Source organism: Cetorhinus maximus, chromosome 4 (assembly GCF_964194155.1).
Source record: "Cetorhinus maximus chromosome 4, sCetMax3.hap1.1, whole genome shotgun sequence".
Classification (NCBI taxonomy): Eukaryota; Metazoa; Chordata; class Chondrichthyes; order Lamniformes; family Cetorhinidae; genus Cetorhinus; species Cetorhinus maximus.
In genome coordinates, this window is record NC_135882.1 from 13,069,369 (window position 1) to 13,085,328 (window position 15,960).

The following is a 15,960-nucleotide window of genomic DNA, read 5'->3' on the forward strand; positions in this document are numbered from 1 at the left end:
TATTCCCTTGTCCCTCATACGCTTGTCTAGCTTCCCTTTAAATACATCTGCACTATTCACAACAACCACTCCTTGTGGTAGTGAGTTCCATATTCTTACTCTTTCCGTACAGAAGTTTCTTCCGAATTCCCTATTGGATTTCTTGGGGACTATCTTATATTGATGGCCTTTAGTTTTACTCTTCCCCACAAGAGAAAACATCCTCTCCGCATCCGTTCTTTCGAAACCATTCATAATTTTAAAGACCCCAATGAGTTCAACCCTTAGCCTACTTTTTTCAGGAGAGGTTAGCGTGGTTAGGGATCTAAATGAGTGGAGTTCTACATTTGTCTTCTTTGTCTCACTGCCGAGCCCTCAATTTGAGAAAACTCCCCTCACTCGCCACCGCAAATTATTTGATTCCATAAAATCATTCATGACAGAATGGTAAAGAACTGCACAGTACCATTGATCCCGGTGGTCCATCATGTCCAGGTGATCCCTGACGTCCTTGCTTACCCTGCAAAGATGATCAACAGACCAAGAGGTAAATGGACAGTATTTTCATGACTATCTGCAACACCCCCCCAGCACCCCCCACCACCGCCCCGGTTGGGTTTTTTGCCCATTTTCTCAGAGGCTGATTGGAGCAGTAGCAGGATTAGGAGAGATGGTGGTACAGTGGTAATGTCACTAGACTAATAATCCAGATGCCCCAGGCTAATACTCTGAGGATTGGGGTTCAAATCCCACCATGGCAGCTGGTGGAATTTAAATTCAGTTAACAAAAACCTGGAATATAAAGCTAGTATCAGTAATGGTGCCCATGAAACTCCCATTGGTTGTAAAAACCCACCTGGTTCACTAATGCCCGTTAGGGAAGGAAATCTCCTGTCCTTACCTGGTCTGGCCTACATGTGACTCCAGACTCACAGCAATGTGGTTGACTCTTAAATGCCCTTTGAAACGGCCTAGCAAGCCACTCAGCTCAAGGGCAATTAGGGATGGGCTGAAAATGTTGGTCTGGCCAGCAATGCCCTCATTCCACCTCCCCCCCACCCCTCCCCCCCCCAAAAAAATTAGGAGGAGCACTGGGCGAGGGTGGGAGGAGCTGGGGTAAGTGGCGTGCTCTAGACAATTAGCTCCCTCAAGCAGGCAGCCATGCCATTTTCTACATGCATGGGGGGCATGTAGGCACGGAATGTGAATCCCAAATCATAGTTGCGCCTGCCTGTCTTGTGCAAAGCGTCTTGGAAGACCTTATGATCCTCCGATGGGCCATGCAAATCCTGGCAGGGCACAGTGTTGCAGGGCACTGGTGGACAAATGCCCAAATCAACAGAATGGTTTCCAGCCCTTGAAAACTCGAGATCCCATTTTTTATTTAAATTAGGCGGATGCCTTATAATATGTCTTGATTGCCAGAGCTCCCCTATCGTACTGCGGCCATTTGCAATTTCCCAAAAAGATCATGTATCCCGATCCACTTAGATATCAAAAAGGAAAGAGTTACAGCCCCTTACTCCAGACCCCTATGCTGCTTCCACTTAAATATTCAAATGATCACATTCCCATTATTGAGCAAGATTAGCTCTACTGTATATAGGCACAGCTAATTCATAATCTTCCCCCCATATGGGACCAAAGAGAAATCAAACTACTCCTGAAGAAATTTGATTTGTGCTCTGTGATTCATATAAATGCTCCTTGCCACAGAAGTGGTAAAACAGAGTGCTCTAAAATTCACAGCATAAGCCCTGATGCCAATGAAAGTACAAATGAACTTGTTGGCCAGTGCTGTTTTCCCCCCCACGGCACCCTCTTCCCCAATTTCAATCCTTTCTTTCCTGAAGACACAAAAGTCTTTAACATTCATCTCATGTAACTTGGACAACAATCTCTTGTTGACTGGAGAGGCCCAGATGATGAAAAACAAGCTGTTCAAATATTTATCCTCCTAAGAAAAAGGCAATTTTTTTTTATAAGAAGGAAAAGGCTATTTCGAGAAAGCCTTCCGCTAGATATGACTGAAGGGCTGCATTTGTGAATTCTATCTGCCTACAGAGGAAATAATGATAAATGTCAAAGAGGCAGGCGTGTTGACTGGCTGGTTGTCCAGACTATTGTTCAGGTCTCTGTGATGTTTCACTGCTCGAACCATGAGAATTACAATCCCCACTACTTACACTATCCATAATTATCATGGACCAACTGCCCGTATATCATACAAATGATGCACAGCATTTGGCACTAAAGGGGTCAATTACGAATGCGCTGCTCAGTGGTGCAGTGGGAAATTTCGAGGTGCAGGAGCTCCAAGAAGGGGTAGCATGGTGGCACACAGGTTAGCGCTGCTGCCTCACAGCCCCAGAAACCTGGGTTTGAATCCGACCTCGGGTGTCTTTGTCTATGCGCACGTTCTCCCTGTCTCTATGTGGGTTTCTGCTGGGTGCTCTGGTTTCCTCCCACCATCCAAAGATGTGCAGGTTAGGCGGATTGGCTACAGTTAAATTGCCCCTTAGAGTGTGTGAGTGTGTGCCCTTTGATGGACTGGCTGTACTCCACCTAGTGCCCATTGCCTGTCGGGATAGGCTCCAACTCCCTGGGACCCTGAATTGGATAAAGCAGTTCTGGAAAAGTGAGTGAGGAGCTCCATGAAAATGTGTTGGCCATTTCATTTCTAAATCTACTATTACGATGTTTTCCTACGTATTCATCATTTGAGTCCCCAAACGTCAGTAAAACTACGTTTTTTGAGTGAAAAATATTAGTGCCGGTAAGAATTTTATTTCGGACCATATGGTATTTTGATTCAAAAACAAAAATAGCTGGAAAAATTCAGCAGGTCTGACAGCATCTGCGGAGAGGAACACAGTTAATGTTTCGAGTCCGTTTGACTCTTCATCAGAACCTGGTATTTTGATTTATTAGTCTTTAGCATAGCTAGAATTTCATTATGCAACAGGTTACTTATTCCAAGTCTATTTAAAAACATTAATTACAGAAAACCTTACTTACAGGACATGGAACAAAAGTGGGTAAATGGAGTTAAGATACAGATCAACCATGATTTAACTGAATGGCAGAACAAGCTGAAGGGGCTGAATGGCCTATGCTTGTTCCTATGTCGCTATCTAGATGTCTGCGAATGGGCTTGGCACATGTGTGCAAGAATTCATGCATCAAGCTCTTTCTCCAGTCAATTCGAACTAGTCCAGATCTCAAAGAACTATTAGTCAGATAAATTAATGGCTCGCATAACCTCTCCGATTATCTACAGCATTCGAGGTTAAAAGTCAGCAGCTCCAGCAACCGGATCAACCTTCAGTGCCTCAAACCAAGCTAAGGCCGTTTATGCATTTACATTTAAGGAGTCAATATCTAAAGCATTTGTACCAACCACTGTATCACCTACAATAGTGAAAATGATTACAAGATATATATTTAGCATTTCAGTGATATCCTACTCCTCGATCCTAACCACTGTCCTTAATCTTTCAAAGGACACATGTGGCTTTTCTGGCCTCTAACAGAACTTATAAAGCTTTGTCATGGGAATGCCACCTGATCAGTTGTTTTTTTCAATGCATTTTTGACATTCAATTGTGGCTTTAGTTAACTTCAGCTGTATCTGATACTTATGCATGCAATCTTGCCATTGTTTTATACTTATTATTATTGTTTTATATTTACTATTTTTGAAGACTATTTGCCTAATACAGATTGTACAGCTTAGCAAATGCTCTCCTATTTATGAAAAGGACATAACAAGGTTTTCTGACTATATATTTAAATAACTTTATTTTTCTTCCCTATTCCTTATTTCCATCAACCAGCACCATCCCAATCTCAGTTTCTGAAACCTTCCTTTATACCTGAAAATCGAGCCCAATTATTCTTACAGCAGGTACCAAGTTGTCTGCAGCAGTAATTTTGGCAAACAAATGGAATCTGATGATATGATGGCTATTGATATGACTTGAGGGGTTGTTAGGACATAGAATGTTCCCACCAGAAACAGTGGCAGGAATAAAATCCATCATACGTTTCATATCTGAAATAAAACAATAGAGGAGTGTGGGGAATAGGACAATGTAGGTAGTTCTTTCTGAGATCTGCGCAGTTGCAATGATGGGCCGAGTGGCTTCCTTCTGTGCTATGAAATTCTACGGTTCCCACATGGAAATCGGATATCGCCTCAGGAGCATTGCTGCTTATTAAATCCATTACTTCCCAACATGTTGAGTAAGGACGAAATTCTTACCTGCACTCACAAATACCTTTTCCCAATTAAATAAAGTAACACACCCCAATTTCTGACCAATTATCATCATTTCATAATGTACATAGCCTTTTCATTTTAGGCATTGTGGTTGTGCTTCAAATAGGATAAATGAAGTGATTGGCAAAACTTTTGGGTTCTAAAGAAATCTCTATACGCCTAGAGAATTTGGCATGACATAAGCCAAGTCTTGATCCTTGTAAAATATTTATCAGGTTGGGAAGCCGAAGGAGGTTGCAGCCCTGGTGCTGGGGGCTTCTATAATAGAGGCCATTGCCTGATTCGCTCCTGCTTGTGATAACACAAAGGAAGAAAGGACATTAATCGAAAAGCAGAATACGTTGTTCTTTCTGAGGGAATGCAGGCTTGAAGTAGACTGACTTGGCCTCGCCTCAGTGCTAGGGTGAGGAATTTACTTGCATAATGTGCTTCTCTCTCCTGGTGAGCTGGTGGCACACTCCTGTATGCCACATCCGACCGTGATGGCGGCTGCCCCTTGAACACTTCCAGTCGCCAACTGCAGCCCAATGCCAGGTGGTGCCTCCCTGTGTGGAAGCCGCTCTCAGGATCGGCTCACTCCTGAAAGAGAGGGCCCGTTTCCTGGATACAAATGGGACTCTCTCACTCCCATACACTCACTCTGTCTCTCACTTCCACACACTCACTCTCTCTCTCTCCCACACACTCACTCTCTCTCTCTCCCACACACTCACTCTCTCTCTCTCCCACACACTCACTCTCTCTCCCACACATACAGAGCAGTCAGCCTCTTCCTCATACGTTGCCCCCCCCCATTCTAGACTCCCTTCCCTATCCCTCAGCCCACCCCAACCCCCTGCCATCGACCTGGGGCTCTGCTCCGCAGCGTCTCACTCCCAGGCCTCCCAGCCAGCCTCTCCTCCCTGGGACACCAGGCCTTGCAGCCAATCTCTCCTCCCTGAGGCTCTGGGCTTCCGCTCCCCCGCACTCTGCTCCCTGGGCTCTGGTCGGAGGTGTCGGAGCGCTGCTCCAGTGCGCTTTGGCAGCACTACATTACTGCCGCTGCTTATAATATATTTGGTGGTCCGAACATTTTGGGCAGTTCAAGCAGCTTCAGTCAGCTCTTCGTACCTCATTAATGTGCAATTACATTCGTGATGTGTCCGCATTGTTGTAAGGGTTTGTTCAGTAGGTCTCATGAAGAGGTTCAGAGGCTTGTAAGGTTGAACTGTAGTGTTTATTGGTAACACATAACTACATACACATGTACAGACCAGGAGCTAACATGCTGACCTCTACTCAAGTCTCTCCATAAAACAGTGTCTCCTGCCCACTGTCGTGGGTCTCTCTACATCGTACTGTTCCCCAGTCCCACATTAACCCTTGCTATGCTGAACATCCTTATACTACATGTATGGAAATGTTAACTTTTGTTTCTTTCTTCCCTCTCATAATTTCTGCAAAGTGGATCAGACAGCCCTGCCACCCACCATCCACAGTGCCTCCTGGGACCTCTAAACCTCCTATAAGTCCTCCTTGCTAGCTGACGTTCTGCCACCCATGGCAGGGTTAGAGCCACGTTTCTTGGGCAGGATGTAGATGTTGGGCAGGACACCACCCTGGGCATGGGCATCCACCCCGCCCCCACCCTCCCTCGCACAGTCCCCCCAGTGAGCTGGGTTGCTGGTCATTGTGGATGGGAGAGATGGTGCCCATGACCCATCAGCTCAGGGATCTTGGCCATCGAGCACTCGAGGATGGCGGCCAAATTGACTGGGACATGGTTGCCCAGTTGCTGTTGTTACCTTTCCTGAGCAGGGGATGGGGACACAGACATCTAGGAACTGAAGGTAGGTCCGAGATGATTGAGTATTGGCTCTCGAAAGGGCTTTACCTCTGGAAGACTGCAAGTGCTCTTTTTTTGGTCACACTGATTTTAGGTTTCACTGTCCGCTGTGTAACATAGACACACCCACTATAAGTAGGGGGACTGGAAATATTGGATAGTTGGAAATTCTAGAATGAACGAATGGAGGTTTTAGCAGAAAATCCTTCAATTAAGAAAAAGTGCAATAGAGCATCCAGTCCCGATAACTGCTGCATCATAACCTATAAAACCAGGAGTAGTAATTAGCCTGAACTTTAAAAGCAACATTTCTTACACAGAATGACAGAAACCAAAAAAATACTTGGCGTAGCATTTTAACAAAAGGGCCCATATATATACCTATATCTATATAGATATCTATATATGTCTATATCAATATAAACAACAAATATTTATATAGTGTCTTTAAAATAATGAAATGTCCCAGGTTGATTCACAGACGCATTATAAAACAAAGTCCGAGACTGAGTTACATAAGGAGATATTAGGCTAGATGACCAGGAACTCGGGTCAAAGAGAAATGTTTTAAGGAGAGTCTTAAAGGACGAAAGCGAGGTCGGGAGATAGAGAGGTTTGAGAAAGGTATCCTAGAGCTTGGGGCCTGGGCAACTGAAGGCAAGGCCACCAATGGTGGAGCAATTATAACTGGGAATGCACAAGAGGCCAAAGTCAGGGGAGCGCAGATATTTTGGAGGGTTGTGGGGCTGGAGGAGATTATAGAGATAGGGAGGAGCAAGGCCATGGAGGGATTTGAGGGCAAGGATGAGAATTATAAAATGGAGGCATCGTTTAATGGGGAGCCAACATAGGTTAGCAAGCACAGGGGTGATGGGTGAACCAGACTTGGTGTGAATTAGCAAGCTGGCAGATGAGTTCTGGATGTTCTCAAGTTCATGGATGTAGAATGTGGGAGGCTGGCCAGGATTAGAATAGTCAAGTCTAGAGGTAACAAATGGGTGAAGGTTTCAGCAGCAGATGAGCTGAGGCAGGAGCAATGTTATGGAGGTAGAAATGGACAGTCTTTGGGACAGCATGGATATATGGTCAAATATGACACCATGTTTGTGAACAGTCTGGTTCAGGTTGAAAACCCTCATCTTTAAAGGGACACAACGGTCAGAAAATGGTGTTGGTGTCACAATGGCGTCATTGGAAATGAGAGCTTTCAGTAGCCAGAATCTAACCTTAGAAAGATTCTTTATGGAAGGGATCGCATCCTGTAAAACAATCTCTACTACTAACAGCCATGTAAGAATCCAAGAAAATAACTACACAGTTTCAGGAGAAACCCATTCTTTAGCCTCAAAATGCACCTTCAGTGGTAAGGTAAAGCAAGTACAGCAACTGTGCATTCAAAATAATGTGCTTCAGAGCACTGGGCTGAATTTTGCCAATTGTTGTCAAGCCCTGGTGCTAGCCAAAAGCAGGAGGCGACTCCCCCTACTTTGGGAGTGGTGGGACACAGAGGAGCATATTGCCGATGGCGGCCAGTTAAGAGCTTGCTGCCAGAGCTGCTGATGGCGTTCTGCCTAGAGGAGCTACTGGTCCAATTAGAGGGCCGGTAGCTCAGCAGCGCCACCACTAGCTGGGGCCACTGCTGAGGTTGCAGCTGCAGGGACAGTGCTTCTCAATAGCTGCACTGCCCTTGAAGAGCATTGAGGTAGGTTGGGGGAAGGCAGTCCAGACAGCTAGACCCCATTGATTGTGGAGGCGTTGTGAAGTATCAGTGGCACTGTTGACATGAGGGCAACCACTGCTGCCAGTGGGCCACTCTGTGAGTCATAGAGCACCCATAAAGGAGGGCACCCATTGCCCCCAACCCCAGAGTCTTCTGGGAAGTTTCCAGATTTCATTGGGCAATCTTTCCTTCTGGCAGTGGCAGGCCCACCCATGGAGGTGGAAAGTGGCTTTTAAGTGGCCACTTAAGTGGCTCAATTGGCCTACCGGTAGGTGGCCGACCCACCAACTTTCCTGCCATTGGCAATATGCCATGGCAGCGGGAAGATGTCGGTCTGCCCTCCTGCACCTCCCTGTGCCATTTTGCCAGCCCCACCTGGTTCCCTGCCCATATCCAAAGGGCAGGTAAAATTCAGCCCTTTAATTCAACTGATTGAAAAAACTGATGCATATAACTTCAAAAGGCCAAGGCTTGAAAGTCTTTTCGCAAATGATCCATAGCAATGTTTTACCTCAAGGAGAGCTGGCCTGTGCCTGGCACGAACAGACAATTTTCTAAATCTCCTATAGGGATGGTGAGAGTTTCCCACTTAGGCACAAACTCTCTCAATATAGGATGGCACAATGGAACATCAATCTCATGTACCACACCTAATATATTTTTCAATGGGACAATAAATGGGGGCCCTAGGGAGCTGTTTAATTGGTGATCTGAGGCTCCAAAAGACTTAGAGAAAATTAGAAGCTGAGGAGGAATACCTAAAGCACAATTTTAACCCTGCCTGCTAGGGTAGGTGGACAATCAAAAATATCCATGGGACGCACTTGCTAACATCCAGCAGCTACAAATTAAACCTGCTCTCTGAGCAGGCAGAAAGGAGACCCTGAGAAACCAGAGGGGTCCTTCTTTAAATTACAGATGGGGTTTCCATGATCAGGACCCAATTGCTACCTTATCCACGAGCCTGAACAGGGAAGAGTTGTGTCCTTCCTGCCAAGCCAACCAAACGGTTACATCGGTAAAGCTAGAAGCGGCTCAAAGAGGTAAATGTTTACAATATTTTTTCTTTAAAGACTTAATGGGGGCCAAAGAGCAACCATACTTCAAAGAAAGACTCAAGGAAAGTTAAGTCCCTCCCACACTGCCTCTTCGATTGCTTGGCCCTCCTGATAGTGGGGCCTACAATTTACCCGAGCGTCAGTCCTCCAGTGGTGGGCACTTACTGACCCCATTGTGCTCCCATCCATCAGCTAGCTGCTTCTTCCTGCTCTTCTTTGATAGGAAATTTATCACCGGGGGGGTGGGGGAAGAGAGTTTAAATCTCTCAGGTGTCATGATGCAGAGTTTGCCACCCCTTTCCCCTACTCAACCTTGTTTTCCATCTCGAGTTCAAAATCAGGGTTCTAGCTTCCCTAAAACCTTTTCCTTGCTCAAAAAATTCAGGTTCAGCAAGTGATGTATAACTCTGCATCAGGAGGTGGGCAAAAACGTGGTCGGGTCACAGGCAGGACCACTGTTTGAGAGGGTGTTCCACCAGCAGGGAGATGGTGGCGCAGTGGTAACGTCACTGGACTGGTAATCCAGAGTCCCAGGTTAATACTCTCGGGACATGAGCTCAAATCCCAACATGACAATTTGTGGAATTTAATTTAATAGTCTCAATAATTATTGATTGATGATTTGCCATCAATAATGTTGTTAAAAACGTGGAAGGAAGTCTGGCCTGACTGTGACACCAGATCCACAACAATTTGGTTGACTCTTAAATGCCTTCTGAACTCAGTTCAAGGAATTAGGAATGGACAACAAAAACTGGCCTTCCTATCCATGCCCTCATGCCATGAAAGCAGAAAGAAAAAAAAAGGTGAAATCAAAGCTTAGATTTTCTGAGTGTACGCTAGTGGTGAAAAGCCTCATCTACTAACAGCTCACATCAGAAAATGACAGGTTCATTGACTGCTGCTTTTGAAATAATAGATGGTTGATTATGGGCAATGTGCCCCTGATTTTCTGGTTTGCTCTGGTGGGGCTGGGCAGTGGTGTAGTATTGTCACTGGACGAGTAATCCAGAGACCCAGGTTTGAATCCCGCCACAACAGATGGTCGAACTTGAATTCAAAAAATCTGGAATTAAAAGTCTAATGAAACAATTATCATTAAAACCCATCTGGTTCATTATTGCCATTTAAGGAAGGAAATCCTCAGGAAATTGTCCCCAACCTCATGTTTTCCTCACTAGCAATGATCTGGCCTATCCCTATCCACATGTGACTCCAGAGCCACAGCTCTTAAATGCCCTCTGAAACAGCATAGGCTGCAGCAGCTCAAGAAGGCAGCTCACCACCATCCCCTCAAGGGCAATTAGGGATGGGCAATAAATGCTGGTCTAGCCAGTGATGCCCACATCTCATGAACAAATATTTTAAAAAGTGAACCTAATGTGTCGCATTTGTCGCTGTTGCTCTGACAAATTTTGGAATGTAGAATGTTGATTTGCAGCTGCAGCAGGTCCTGCACTGGCTGTACTGATGGCCCTCTGGCTTAAGCAGTAGCAGCAGTTGGATATGAATCTTTCCATGAATAGCTATAAGATTGGTATTTGCGCCACATTTCTCCTATGTTTCAGGAACTGGCTGTGAATAGGCTGCCCTGATTAGTCCGTATGACTTTGCACTGTAACTAGCCCCATAAGCATTGGGTATTCTTTGAGATCTGACAAACACGCGAGTTGATGGTTTGTCAGATAAGGCTCGCAACTGCCATGTTTGCCTTGGCATAGCTTGGATGATTACTAAGCCGAGGAACCGTGTATCTATAAATGAACAAAGCATCGTCATCACAATCAATACCATCAACATGGTTACTAACTTAATCTCCTCATATCTGAAGATTACATACCATTTGTCGCTGCACTGACCAATTCAGCCCTCAATGACTCAATCACTGCCTATTGGGTGTTGATTACTGCAGCTATTATGTCATCAACAAAGCATATAACATTACTGAGGATGACATCAGCCAGATCATTGCTAGTGAGGAAAACATGGGGACAATTTCCTGAGGATTCACTGAATAGATACTGTGATATTTATTCTTTGATGGGCTTGGGGCATCCCTGGTAAAGCTAGCATTTGTTGCCCATCCCTAATTGCCCTTGAAACTGAGTGTCTAGGCCATTTCAGAGGGCATTTAGGAGTCAACCACATTGCAGTGGGTCTGGAGTCACTGGGTAAGGACAGCAGATTTCCTTCCCTAAAGGACATCGGTGAACCAGATGGGTTTTTATAACAATGAGCAATGGCTTCATGGTCATCATCAGACTTTTAATTCCAGATTTTTATTGATTCAAATTTCACCATCTGGTGAAGGGAAGATTTGAACCCAGGTCCCCAGAGCATTGCGGGACACTGGGTCTCAGGAATACTAGTCCAGTGACAAAACCGCTATGCCACCACCTCCCCCAGAATGTATAGAACTCCATTTATATTATCTGAGATTTAGGTTTTCTTCCAAGGTCTATACCCTATTCGAAAATAAAATTGAGTTGATATGCACAGTGTTTCAATGATGGGCCACATTCCATTAAAAAACTTTGCAAATGTGAAGGTTAGATTTTCTGGGCTCCATGCAGAGTGCCCGCTGCCTAATTTTATTTATAGGTCATGAGACAGAAGCCTAGATTTTCCTTTGCAGCATGTTTGGGGTTGTCAAGGGAGAAACATGAGGTGTGGAGTTCTAGTACAATGACCGAAAAAATCTGTCGGAAATATCCTGGAGCGGTGCAGTGGGCAGCTGGGAGCAATGTTGAAATCCCATCCGCCTCAGCCTATTTAGATTTAAACACCAGCTTCTCCCCTTCTGTTTCCCATCGTCTATAACCCAACTCACTGAATGAACACTTGCATAAAAGAGATGGTTTTGGTTGCTAGGTGACGTTAGACTTTAATAGGCCTTGTTCACGACTTACTGTAATAGTTGAAACATGCCGTGGAAGTTTTACCTTAAATTTATCTCAGTATTTCTCTCAATCCTGTGTTTGCCCCCTACCCCCCACAAATCCATTCAATGCAGGAGGGAAGAATGATGATTCTACTGGGATTTCATTTTGCTTCATTTATGATGAAGAAACAGAGGAGGGTGAGGATGAATCCACAGGGATGCCAGTCCAGGCTTGTCACGCACCACAGGAAACATCTGGTACATATTCCGCCATAAACAATGACTGAGAAGACTATGCTGCCCTTGAGATGCTCACTCTAAACCTGGAACCCATCTCCACTAGAGGATGTCACTATAACCCTCAGCTTTTATGTCTCTAGGTCCTTTCGGACCACAAAGGGAATGTTAAATCATATCATTCAATTGGCTGTACACCATTACTGAATCAAGATGGTGAAAAATACATTGTTCTCTCGAGCAGGGCACCTCTGCTTTGTACCACAGTTGCTTGTCTGGTCTCATGTCAAAGGGAAAGGGCTGGTTAACCTATATGAGCTGTATGAGTCATAGACTCATTATTACAGCACAGAAGGAGGCCATTTGACCCATCGAGCCCATGCTGGCTCTCTCTATGTTTATATGATAGCTCATGAACAGCAAAGGCTTTCACCCACAGCCATGATTCCTTCACCTTGAAGCAGTCCAACATTCCGTCACTCTTTATTATCCAGAGTTAGGATGCTGTATGATCCCAGGAAGCTAGAAGCTACCTTCTGCTGTAGCTAATAATGCAGTGGCGTTCCTTCATACATCAGTTAAGGACTGATGCCACAGGTCATTGAGGCACCAGAGGGGTCATTGAACAGATCCCCAAGATTTTGAAAACCTGTTTCAGATGCCTGCACAGACCAAGGAGTCAAGTATCATGGTACACACTGCATAAATCCGCACTTTTTATAAAGGACATCAGGTGCTCGCCTGAGAGGAGAAAGTGGGATTAAGTAACAGGAATAGGCCATTTAGCCTCATGAGCCTGTTCTGCCATTCAATCAGATTGTGCCTGAACCTCATCTTTATTTACCCGTCATTGTTCCATATTCCTTGATGCTGTAAGCAGCTTTCAAAATTCCTTTTCTGGAAGGAGATTAACGAATGAGGGAACATTGTAACAGAATGTCAACTGAAGATTCAGAAGAGCTATCACACTCTTCTCTGGAGAATCTATATGCCTTGACGCTAGATGTACAAAATGACAAGGACTCATCATCTGCTCCTAGTTGGTTTTTGAAAGCATCCAGCTGGGAATCTTACATCTCAACGATTGATTCTTGAAGGGTACTTAGAAAGAAGCAAAATCATACAGTAACATTTATTCTGAGGGATATTTCTGGAGAAACATAAATGTTGGGAGAAAACTCAAATGCAAACACTTGAGGGGTACACATGCTGAAATCTAAAGGATGTTTATCCTTTATTTTGTGAGCTGTGTTAGGGGCACATGCTATGAACATCTGAACAAGTGGCTTATTTCCCAAATCAGATTTGGTTTGTAACCCCATAAGAGGTAGTCACCATTTCAGGGGCTAGATAGGAGGAAGTGTATTGCTCTTGACGGCTGCAGTGGGTGTGATACAGTAGGATTTCTGAAGAATAAGATTTCAGCGTTCCCTTTCTCCCTTAGCCTGTGAGTGTTTGTTGTGGAAAAACCAAAAGAGGAGGTGCAGTTTTTCTTTTAGTGTAAAAGAAATGATCACTTACCGGTATCCCAGGCTGCCCTTCAGCTCCCTTTTGACCAATCATTCCATTTTGTCCCTTGGAAGAAATGATAACATTTGACAATTGGTATATTTATTTCCCCATTTAATAGCAAAGTTTAAAAGATGCAGTACAACGCTGTCAATATTTTTGGGGTTTTTGCGCTATTACATCTTGGATTCAGTACCACTGGTCACCTGGTGGCTATGAGTTTCATGAGCTTCATGAAATCTCTGCCCATTGAGATGTCAATCATAGAATTCCAGCCAATCAAGTGCTCTACCTTCTACTCAAATGTCTCAGCAACAGCTGTCATAGGAATATTGGCACAGGAGGAGGCCATTCAGCCTTCAAGCTTTTTCCACCATTCATTGAGATCATGGATGATCTGTGATCTAATTCCATACACCCATCAACGCTCCACATCCCTTAATACCTCTGGTTAATAAAAACTAATCTCAGATTTAGAATTAGCAATTGATCTCGCATCAACTGCCATTTGCAGGAGAGAGTTCCAAACTTCTACCATCTTTTGAAGTGTTTCCTTACTTCACTCCTGAAAGGCCTGGCTCTAATTTTTAGGTTATGTCCCCTAGTTTTAGATTTCCCAAACAATGGAAATATTTTCTCCCTATCTACCCTATCAGTTCCCCTCAATATCTTGAAAACTTTACTTAAATCATCCTTAACCTTCCAAATTCCAGGGAATACAACTCAATTTTGTTTAATCTTTCCTCATAACTTAACCCTTGAAGTCCACCAAACTTGCTACCCTGGGAAGCGGCCTCTCCTTTGATGTGTGACAAGAGGGCTTCTTAAAGTTGGATTGGTTGTGCACCATGCTAGGGAAATTGAATAGAGAAGCACATCAAGCAATGAGGTATCCCAAAGTACTCCTGAGGAACAATGTGGGCCATCTTTGGCAATAATGCAAGATACTTGGGTTCGCAAATAATGTCCCCCATGGTTAATACACCATGGAGCACGTCAGGCTAACATTGTGCTCATATCCTGAGGAATACTCCTAAAATGTTTAGCTTGTCACGTTGCTGACTGGTTTTAGAAAGTAACAATACCTATCCCTGTCATGTCTTCATCCTTCATGGACTGTAGGAACTCAACCTTGACTGGATCTGGGGAAACCATCTGCTTGTGAAAATTTGCATTCTGGGTGGTAAAGGCCTAATTTGTTCTGGTCTTGTAAAGAATACCATGACCAGCTTCACAGAAGCCAGTTTATTTTTGACCTGAACTTGATTGTCTGTCATCTTCATCCTAAAATCCCCAATCTAAAACCAGAAATTTTAGCAGGGTTTGGGAGGATTTTTAAAATTATTTGTTCATGGTTTGTGAGCATCATTGGCTAGGCCAACATTTATTATCCATCCCTAACTGCCCCCGTTCAGAAGGCATTTAAGAGTCAACCACATTGTTGTGAGTCTGGAGTCACATGTAGGCCAGACCAGGTAAGGACAGCAGATTTCCTTCCCTAAAGGACATTAGTAAACCAGATGGGCTTTTACAACAATTGGCAATGGTTTCGTGGTCATCAACACACTTATAATTCCAAATTTTTATTGAATTCACATTTCACCATTAGGCTTTGAACCTGGGTCCCCGGCACATTACCTTGGGTCTCTGGAATACTAGTCCAGGGGCAATCCCACTATGCCACCCCCTCCCCCATGTGCTGGGAGCAACCATAGAGTGTGAAGAACGTTATCAATCAAAGGCTGGTGAGGACCTTACTGGGTGGATAATTTCACTTCATAATTCAACATAAGAGCTGAAGTACAGTAGTGCAAATTTAAGGGGAGGTGGCCCTGGCCAAGTTACTGCCCAATAGAATTCCATGTATGTACAATGCGGGTCTGGGCAACATAGGTAAGGCCCGATAGGAAGATTGGGAAATGTAGATGTAGCTATAAGTACAAACACTTCTGGTGCATTGAGCCCACAGCGCTGGGTCAGGACATATCACCCTGCAGCCAGTTATAATCCATTACCGCCATATATGTTTGTACGTGAAGGGGAGAATGAGGGAGTGATTAAAAGCGGGAAGAATTAAAAGGGAAAATGCTAAGAAATCTCTGAGCTCCCTGCCCCTCACTTTCTCCAACCTCCTCAGAGCCTCCAGTGTCCTCCCTGAGTAAGGAACAAGGAACACTGTTTTAGATGATCCTCTTCTGCCTGGAGGTAGTGGTACCTGTTACACGTGACCTTCCCCCGTGCACAGATGGAAAAGGTGCATATAAATGGAATAACGAATGGGAAAGACAATATACATCGCCCAAGTGCCCAAGTCACTGAATCTATGAATGTGCAGCTGTATTGACAGTATGGTTGGCATTTTTACTTGCCCTGTTTAATGATCCATGGAGTAAATGCATTGTTCTGGTAGCAATTCAAATATCCTAGTTAAAAAAGGGCATGCCTGCGGATTTGAAAATTATATGAACA

At 44.4% G+C, this 15,960-nt stretch overlaps 1 protein-coding gene across 1 annotated transcript in view; it reads right to left on the reverse strand.

Annotated features, from left to right (window-relative positions):
• LOC144679504 (uncharacterized) overlaps positions 1-15,960 on the reverse strand; it is a 123,052-nt gene that overhangs the window by 30,521 nt on the left and 76,571 nt on the right. The window contains exons 6-7 of the mRNA XM_078539944.1: positions 13,504-13,557; positions 446-499 (exon numbers count right to left, since the gene is read on the reverse strand). Of these exons, the coding sequence (XP_078396070.1) occupies positions 446-499; positions 13,504-13,545 (96 nt within the window). The 5' untranslated portion in view covers positions 13,546-13,557. The remainder of the gene's footprint in view (positions 1-445; positions 500-13,503; positions 13,558-15,960) is intronic.